The sequence below is a fragment of the Oncorhynchus mykiss genome, chromosome 21, assembly GCF_057628025.1.
Source record: "Oncorhynchus mykiss isolate SJ-2025 chromosome 21, ASM5762802v1, whole genome shotgun sequence".
In the NCBI taxonomy this organism is placed as follows: Eukaryota; Metazoa; Chordata; class Actinopteri; order Salmoniformes; family Salmonidae; genus Oncorhynchus; species Oncorhynchus mykiss.
Window position 1 is genome coordinate 9640374 of NC_143042.1, and position 10068 is coordinate 9650441.

The following is a 10068-nucleotide window of genomic DNA, read 5'->3' on the forward strand; positions in this document are numbered from 1 at the left end:
CTGATACTATATAGACATCAAAACATCTTACCTGCTTGTGATTTGTAGGAGAATTTGACAAAAGTAACTTTTTGGCCCATCTTTTACCTGCCTCTGTGTCAATTCCAAGCTGCAGCTGTTCATTGGATTTGTCATATACAATTTAACAATTGATACTATTCTCACCCATCAGACTATTGTCAATTTAATCTTGTCTTTATTATATATGTGGGAAACTAGTTTTAATATACATAGTTTAGTGTGAGGACAGACGCTGGGAGATGAGAAGCAAGTACAGGGAGTGAAGATATAATGGATAAACGGACATGAAAAAAACCAGGATCAATGTCTGGACGGGGAACAAAACAACATTAATGCAGACATGGTGAAGAAAATGAGGAAGTGACAGATATAGGGGAGGCAATCAATAAGGTAATAGAGTCCAGGTGAGTCCCATGAAGCGCGTAATGATGGTAACAGGTGTACGTAATGATGGGCACCTGACACCCTCAAGCTCAGAGAGGGGGAGTGGGGGCAATCATCAGCTGCACAGGCTGACTGCCAAGGAATGACCTGCAGTGATTGAGGGGCAGGGGGAAAAAATGACGTCCTCTTAAAACTGCTTTCATTTATAACACAAATTATTTTTGTCACATTAAGATTCTGACAACGACAGTGTGTTAAAAATATTAATTTAGGGAAAGTTAAGGACGGGGGGACATTAAAAAGGCTTCTGTTTTGACTCAACATGACGCTATTGGCTCTCCTAGTGTTAAACCGCTTGAGCTATCAACACTAACTCATCTTTGGAATACGCAGCAGGTTACTTGAAGATATTTTTTATACTATTTATACGTTTTGTACTACAGCCATATTTGCATAAAACGCAATGCATTAAAATGGCCATAAACTTCAATGGTAAAACATTTAAAATTCTAGATGCTACATCAGGCTATCCTAACTTCAAACTGTCTATAACCTTTACAATTTTAACCTTAACAATATGAATTAGCATGCATTTGCATAAAACTTTCTTGATTTAATGCCAAATATCTATAACAACACAATGGAAGACTTTTCAAATGTGACTTTTTAAAAACTTTATAGACACACCAACCCAACTTTCACATGCTCAGGCTATATAATACATTCAAGCAATCTTTCTATCTAACTACTTTTTCAGCTATAACCAATCACTACCATTATTATAATGTATTTCACATCCATAAATAATTTTAGTTGTTGTTGATATTCTAGAGTGGTTTTGATTGGTCTCTTTTCTCTTTCAAAGGTCAAGCTATGTCCACTCCGGCTTCTCAGGGGGTTCTACGGCCTGTTCTGATTGGCTGTTTTTTTATGGCATGCTTCGTGGGAATATTCTTAATTTACTACAAACCCCAGATCAAGTTCCTTTCATGCCCTACTGACCAGGCATCCCACGAGGGGAAGGCTGGTTGTTCTCCTTGCCCTCAAGTAAGTATAGCAGGGAACCACACAGGGCAAAAAACACACCATGCACAGACAGCCATTCAGGCCGATGATGACGGAGACACAGACACTATCATTTTGATCTGGATGTGGCCATTTGGTCATGCCTTTGACATAGACTCTTGTGCCTACTTTAACATCAAAGGCTGTCACCTAACAGTGGATAAAAACCTTTACAGCAAGGCGCACGGTGTCATATTCCACCATAGAGACATCCATGGAGACCTGAAGAACATGCCCCAAGAGCAACGTCCATGGTTCCAGAAATGGGTGTGGTGGAATGCAGAATCACCGGCTAACACAAACAGGATCCCTGGTGTTGACCACTTGTTCAATTTGACTGCCAGTTATCGACTGGATTCTGACATCAAGGTTCCATATGGGTCGCTTGTCGAGGTAAGAAGTGAGGATAACATCTTTGAGCTGCCCAAGAAGGACAAATTAGTCTGCTGGGTAGTGAGCAACTGGAACCCAAACTACAAGAGGGTACAGGTGTTCAACGAGCTCAGTAGGCATGTCAAAGTAGAGGCCTATGGGAGACATTTTAGTAGATACCTAGAAAACGAAGACTACTCAAAGACGCTGTCCAGCTGTAAATTCTACCTGGCATTTGAAAACTCCATCTACAAAGACTATGCTACAGAGAAGCTGTTCAACGCTATGAAATTGGGAGCAGTGCCCGTTGTTCTAGGTCCATCCAGGGACAACTACGAGCAATTTATCCCAAGGGACTCTTTCATCCATGTGGATGACTTCTCCTCTACAGAGGAGCTGGCAAAGAAGCTTCTCTTTCTCGACCAGAACGAGGAAGAATACATGAGTTACTTCACCTGGCGAAAGAACTTTAAAGTCCAGGGATGGTGGTTTGGACTTGAGCACGCCTGTCGCTCATGTGATTACATTAGAAGAAATAAAGGATACAAAACTTTTCAGAATCTAAATAAATGGTTTTGGGGCTAAGTGACACATTTGTAGTGAGACATTTCCATGTAACAGGACCCATAAGCACCAACCTGTGAAGTTCAATCAATACAATGTTTTATAATGCCCTTTTTACATCTGCAGTTGTCACAACATGCTTCTACAGAAACTGAGCCTAAAACCCCAAAGAGCAAGCAATATAGAAGCACGCTGGCTAGGAAAAACTCCCTAGAAAGGCTGGAACCTAGGAAGAAACCTAGAGAGGAACCTGGCTTTGGTTGTGGCGGGAGGAGATTATACGAATACATGGGCATTAAGGCCAGATCGTTCTTCTAGATTTTCAAACATATATAGGCGACCAGTAGGGTCTAATTCTAATTATAGTGGTTATAGATGTACGGGACAATGTAGCGTGAAAGGGTCAGGGTTCCATAGCCGCAGACAGAACAGCAGAAAGTGGATGAGCAGCACACCAAGGTAGTCCGTCCGGTGCACAGGTCAGGGTTGCATAGCTGCAGGCAAACAGCAGGCACAGGTCAGGGTTGAATAGCTGCAGGCAAACAGCAGGCACAGGTCAGGGTTGCATAGCTGCAGGCAAACAGCAGGCACAGGCCAGGGTTGCATAGCTGCAGGCAAACAGCAGGCACAGGTCAGGGTTGCATAGCTGCAGGCAAACAGCAGAAGCTGGATCAGCAGCACAACCAGGTGTTTCCCAACCCTGGTTCTCAAGTACCCCCAGCAGTACACATTTTCATTGGAGCCCTGGACACACCTCATTCAACTCATTGAGGGCTTGATGATTAGTTGACAATTTGAATCAGGTGTGCTTGTCCAGGGTTACAATAACAATGTGTACTGTTGGGGGTACTCGGGGACCAGGGTCGGGAAACACTGACTTAAAACACCAAACCAAATCTATATCCATTGGAGTTGCTTACCAATGGATATAGATTACCAAGAAAACAGTGAATGTTCCTGAGTGACCAAGCTACATTTTTTACTTAAATCTACTTGAAAATCTATGGCAAGCCCTGGAAATGGTTGTCTAGAAATAATCAACAACCAATTTGACAGAGCTTGAAGAATGTTTAAAAGAATAAATGGCAAATGTTGCACAATCCAGGTGTGGAAAGCTCTTAAGCCTTGTTCACAATGCAGGCCTTAATGCTCTAATCTGTTTTGGAATACTGACTGTCCAAACAGCAAGTTACAAGTGACCAAATCAGATCTATGGGTGTTCAGACAGCAGTCATTTGCCTATAAGGCTATGCTAGTTGTCATAGTAATGACAGGTGTGTGTGTGTGAGAGCAGTAGTGTAGGCTGATTGGTAGTAGTGCTTCCGTTCACTCAGAATTTGCATAGCAAGCTAAAGTGACAACAATGCCTGCCATGGACGTTTCCCAGTTGATTTGAATGTTTAAAATCAGAGTGGAAGAACACTTTTAAAGCCTCAAAGGATAAGATGATCCAACTTGTCAAACTGTCAACTGAGTATCTAGCAAGCAACAAGATATGCCAAATAACAGTCTAAAAAGCACTTGAGGGTATATAAATCACAAGTCACATGTCCAGAAATCCGATGTTTATCTTTTTTGAAATATATATATATTTAACCTTTATTTAACCAGGTAGGCTAGTTGAGAACAAGTTCTCATTTGCAACTGCTACCTGGCCAAGATAAAGCAAAGCAGTGCGACACAAACAACAACACAGAGTTACACATGGAATAAACAAGCGTACAGTCAATAACACAATAGAAAAAAAGAAAGTCTATATACAGTGTGTGCAAATGGCGAGAGGAGGTAGGCAATAAATAGGCCATAGTAGCGAAGTAATTACAATTTAGCAGATTAGCACTGGAGTGATAAATGAGCAGATGATGATGTGCAAGTAGAAATACTGGTGTGCAAAAGAGCAGAAAGTAAATAAAAACAATATGGGGATGAGATAGGTATATTGGGTGGGCTATTTACAGATGGACTATGTACAGCTGCAGCGATTGGTTAGCTGCTCAGATATCTGACTTCAAACCACCTACGAAGGCTGTTCAGACTGCGGGAAAAATAACAGATTCAAATCGGATATGCAAATAAATAGGATTTGGGAATCTTCATACCGCCAATGTGAACATTGTATATCGCTGCCAAAGGTGCTTCTACAAAGTATTGACTCAGGGATGTGAATAATTATGTAAATGAGATATTTCTGTATTTAATTTTCAATTCAAAAATAATATATTTGTCATTATAGGGTATTTTTTGTAGATTGAGGGAAAAAATATAGTTAATCCATTTTGAACTTACGCTGTAACACTATTTTTGTTTAAAATAAATAAATAAATAAATAATAAAATGTAAAAAAAAAATATATATATATATATATATAGTATATATATATATATAAGTCAAGGGGAATGAATACTTTCCGAAGACACTGGGCCCTTTCCAAAGTTACCCCTGGACAGGGCAAACCACACCCACTTTTCCAAAACACAACCCCCACACCAACATAGGGATAACAACAAACCACTAACTTACTACCCTGAGACAAGGCCAAGTATAGCCCACAAAGAGTACAGGAAGGATGGGAGAGCTCAAGCAAGCCAGTGACTCAGTCCCCGCAATAGGGTCAGAGGAAGAGAATCCCAGTAGAGAGAGGGGAGCCGGCCAGGCAGAGACAGCAAGGGTGGTTAATCACTCCAGTGCCTTGATGTTCAACCTTCGCACCTCCAAACTTGACTGTTGAATGTTCTTTTTTTGCACACTGTTTGCATAGTTATTTCATTGTTTGGACAGAATATACTGTGATTACAAATGTGAAATATCATGTAAATGTCTATCACACTAATGTCTTGTCATGACAGAAAAGGTAACAAGTTATAGTTACTCACATTTAAATCATTATTTGCCCAGATATCTGCTGATTCCAGTAATTCTGTTATTGTTTCAGGGTAATAAACTGACAATACAAGAGCAATGGTTTATTGCACTGAACAGGGTTTGAGAATGATGGATGGAAAAGAGGAACTCTGTTACCATAGTGTTCTTGTATTGTTAACCCTCTTGCACAAAGAATGTGGTATTACCATGAAACAATGCTGAAGGTGTTTCTGAGCAAATAGTGTTTGGAAAAATATAACTAGCAAATAATGTAATGTAATGTCAAATCAAATTGTATTTGTCACATGTGCCAAATACAACAGGTGTAGTAGACCTTACAGTGAAATGCTTAATTACAAGCCCTTAACCAACAATGCAGTTAAGAAAAATAAGTGTTAAGAAAGTATTTAATAACATAAACTGAAGTAAAAAATGTAAACATTAAAACATTCTTATAAAAAGATAAGAAAATAGAAAAATAACAAATAATTAAAGAGCAACAATAAAATAACAGAAAAGAGCCTATGTACACGGGGTCCCGGTACAGAGTCAATGTGCGGGAGCACAGGTTAGTTGAGGTAATTGAGGTAATATGTACATGTAGGTAGAGGTAGTGACTATACATAGATAATAAACAGAGAGTAGCAGCAGCAGCGTAAAAATGGGGTGGGGGGTGGGGTCAAATAGTACAGGTAGCCATTTAATTAGCTGTTCAGGAGTCTTATGGCTTGGGGGTAGAAGCTCTTAAGAGTCATTTTGGACCTAGACTTACCGCTTGCCGTGCGGTAGCAGAGAGAACAGTCTATGACTGGGGTGGCTGGAGTCTTTGGCAATTTTTAGGGCGTAAAAATGGGGTGGGGGGTGGGGTCAAATAGTACAGGTAGCCATTTAATTAGCTGTTCAGGAGTCTTATGGCTTGGGGGTAGAAGCTCTTAAGAAGCATTTTGGACCTAGACTTACAGTGCCTTGCGAAAGTATTCGGCCCCCTTGAACTTTGCGACCTTTTGCCACATTTCATGCTTCAAACATAAAGATATAAAGATATAAAGATATGAAGAATCAACAACAAGTGGGACACAATCAAGAAGTGGAACGACATTTATTGGATATTTCAAACTTTTTTAACAAATCAAAAACAGAAAAATTGGGCGTGCAAAATTATTCAGCCCCTTTACTTTCAGTGCAGCAAACTCTCTCCAGAAGTTCAGTGAGGATCTCTGAATGATCCAATGTTGACCTAAATGACTAATGATGATAAATACAATCCACCTGTGTGTAATCAAGTCTCCGTATAAATGCACCTGCACTGTGATAGTCTCAGAGGTCCGTTAAAAGCGCAGAGAGCATCATGAAGAACAAGGAACACACCAGGCAGGTCCGAGATACTGTTGTGAAGAAGTTTAAAGCCGGATTTGGATACAAAAAGATTTCCCAAGCTTTAAACATTCCAAGGAGCACTGTGCAAGCGATAATATTGAAATGGAAGGAGTATCAGACAACGGCAAATCTACCAAGACCTGGCCGTCCATCTAAACTTTCAGCTCATACAAGGAGAAGACTGATCAGAGATGCAGCCAAGAGGCCCATGATCACTCTGGATGAACTGCAGAGATCTACAGCTGAGGTGGGAGACTCTGTCCATAGGACAACAATCAGTTGTATATTGCACAAATCTGGCCTTTATGGAAGAGTGGCAAGAAGAAAGCAATTTCTTAAAGATATCCATAAAAAGTGTCGTTTAAAGTTTGCCACAAGCCACCTGGGAGACACACCAAACATGTGGAAGAAGGTGCTCTGGTCAGATGAAACCAAAATTGAACTTTTTGGCAACAATGCAAAACGTTATGTTTGGCGTAAAAGCAACACAGCTCATCACCCTGAACACACCATCCCCACTGTCAAACATGGTGGTGGCAGCATCATGGTTTGGGCCTGCTTTTCTTCAGCAGGGACAGGGAAGATGGTTAAAATTGATGGGAAGATGGATGTAGCCAAATACAGGACCATTCTGGAAGAAAACCTGATGGAGTCTGTAAAAGACCTGATGGAGTCTGCAAAAGACCTGAGACTGGGACAGAGATTTGTCTTCCAACAAGACAATGATCCAAAACATAAAGCAAAATCTACAATGGAATGGTTCAAAAATAAACATATCCAGGTGTTAGAATGGCCAAGTCAAAGTCCAGACCTGAATCCAATCGAGAATCTGTGGAAAGAACTGAAAACTGCTGTTCACAAATGCTCTCCATCCAACCTCACTGAGCTCGAGCTGTTTTGCAAGGAGGAATGGGAAAACATTTCGGTCTCTCGATGTGCAAAACTGATAGAGACATACCCCAAGCGACTTACAGCTGTAATCGCAGCAAAAGGTGGCGCTACAAAGTATTAACTTAAGGGGGCTGAATAATTTTGCACGCCCAATTTTTCAGTTTTTGATTTGTTAAAAAAGTTTGAAATATCCAATAAATGTCGTTCCACTTCATGATTGTGTCCCACTTGTTGTTGATTCTTCATAAAAAATACAGTGTTATATCTTTATGTTTGAAGCCTGAAATGTGGCAAAAGGTCGCAAAGTTCAAGGGGGCCGAATACTTTCGCACGGCACTGTACCGCTTGCCGTGCGGTAGCAGAGAGAACAGTCTATGACTGGGGTGGCTGGAGTCTTTGGCAATTTTTAGGGCCTTCCTCTGACACGCCTGGTATAGAGGTCCTGGATGGCAGGAAGCTTGGCCCCAGTCATGTACTGGGCCGTACGCACCCTCTGTAGTGTCTTATGGTCGGAGGTCGATCAGTTGCCTTACCAGGAGGTGATGCAACCGTTCAGGATGCTCTCGATGTTGTAGCTGATCTGAAGACCCATGCCAAATCTTTTCAGTCTCTTGAGGGGGAAAACACATTGTTGTGCCCTCTTCATGACTGTCTTGGTGTGTTTGGACAATGATAGTTTGTTGGTGATGTGAACACCAATGTGGACACCAAGCTCTCAACATGCTCATGTAATGTAAAATGTTGTCACACCCTGACCATAGTTTGCTTTGTATGTTTCTATGTTTTGTTTCGTCAGGCTGTGATCTGAGTGGGCATTCTATGTTGGATGTCTTGTTTGTCTGTTTCTGTGTTTGGGCCTGATATGGTTCTCAATCAGAAGCAGGTGTTAGTCATTGTCTCTGATTGGGAGCCATATTTAGGTAGCCTGTTTTGTGTTGGGTTTTGTGGGTGATTGTCTCCTGTGTCAGTGTTTGTACCACATGGGACTGGTTTCGGGTTTTCACATTTATTGTTTTGTAGTTTGTTCATGTATAGTTTTTCTTATTAAAAAAACATGAACTTCAACCACGCTGCGTATTGGTCCGCCTCTCTTTCGACGGAAGAATCCCGTAACAAATGTGTCCTACAACGTAATGTAAAATGCTGTCCACATACGTAATGTAAAATGCTGTCCACAAACATCATGTAATGTTAAGTGTCCACAAACATCATGTAATGTAAAATGCTGTCCACATACATCATGTAATGTAAAATGCGTCCACATACATAATGTAAAATGCGTCCACATACATAATGTAAAATGCGTCCACATACATAATTTAATTTAAAATGCGTCCACATACGTAATTTAAAATGTGTCCACATACATAATGTAAAATGCGTCCACATACATAATGTAAAATGCGTCCACATACATAATGTAAAATGCGTCCACATACATAATTTAATTTAAAATGCGTCCACATACGTAATTTAAAATGTGTCCACATACGTAATTTAAAATGCGTCCACATACATCATTTAATTTAAAATGCGTCCACATACATCATTTAAAATGCTGTCCACATACTTAATTTAATTTAAAATGCGTCCACATACTTAATTTAATTTAAAATGCGTCCACATACATAATTTAATTTAAAATGCGTCCACATACATAATTTAATTTAAAATGCGTCCACATACATAATTTAATTTAAAATGCGTCCACATACATAATTTAATTTAAAATGCGTCCACATACATAATTTAATTTAAAATGCGTCCACATACATAATTTAATTTAAAATGCGTCCACATACATAATTTAATTTAAAATGCGTCCACATACATAATTTAATTTAAAATGCGTCCACATACATAATTTAATTTAAAATGCGTCCACATACATAATTTAATTTAAAATGCGTCCACATACATAATTTAATTTAAAATGCGTCCACATACATCATTTAAAATGCTGTCCACATACGTAATTTAAAATGCGTCCACATACTTAATTTAATTTAAAATGCGTCCACATACATAATTTAATTTAAAATGCGTCCACATACATAATTTAATTTAAAATGCGTCCACATACATAATTTAATTTAAAATGCGTCCACATACATAATTTAATTTAAAATGCGTCCACATACATAATTTAATTTAAAATGCGTCCACATACATAATTTAATTTAAAATGCGTCCACATACATAATTTAATTTAAACTGCTGTCCACATAATTTAAAATGCGTCCACATACTTAATTTAAAATGCTGTCCACATACGTAATTTAAAATGCGTCCACATACATCATTTAATTTAAAATGCTGTCCACATAATTTAAAATGCGTCCACATACTTAATTTAAAATGCTGTCCACATAATTGAAAATGCGTCCACATACATAATTTAATTTAAAATGCGTCCACATACGTAATGTAAAATGCTGACTATTAACATGATGACACTGTTCTCTATTGTTAGAATTGGAATGGAGGTGAGAAAAAAAATAGGGTAAATACAATAAAATATATATTTTAAGT

The 10068-nt window shown here is 39.1% G+C and overlaps 1 protein-coding gene across 1 annotated transcript; it reads left to right on the top strand.

The window, feature by feature from the left end:
- Window positions 1-1237: 1237 nt before the first annotated feature.
- On the top strand, window positions 1238-3506 carry LOC110499900 (4-galactosyl-N-acetylglucosaminide 3-alpha-L-fucosyltransferase 9). Its single transcript, XM_021576958.3, has one exon. The coding sequence runs from the start codon at window positions 1279-1281 to the stop codon at window positions 2425-2427; it is 1149 nt and encodes a 382-aa protein (XP_021432633.3). The 5' UTR covers window positions 1238-1278; the 3' UTR covers window positions 2428-3506.
- Window positions 3507-10068: the final 6562 nt, after the last annotated feature.

Coding starts and splice junctions, on each gene's coding strand:
- LOC110499900 (XM_021576958.3), top strand. CDS start 1,279: ATGTCCACTCCGGCTTCTCAGGGGGTTCTACGGCCTGTTCTGATTGGC.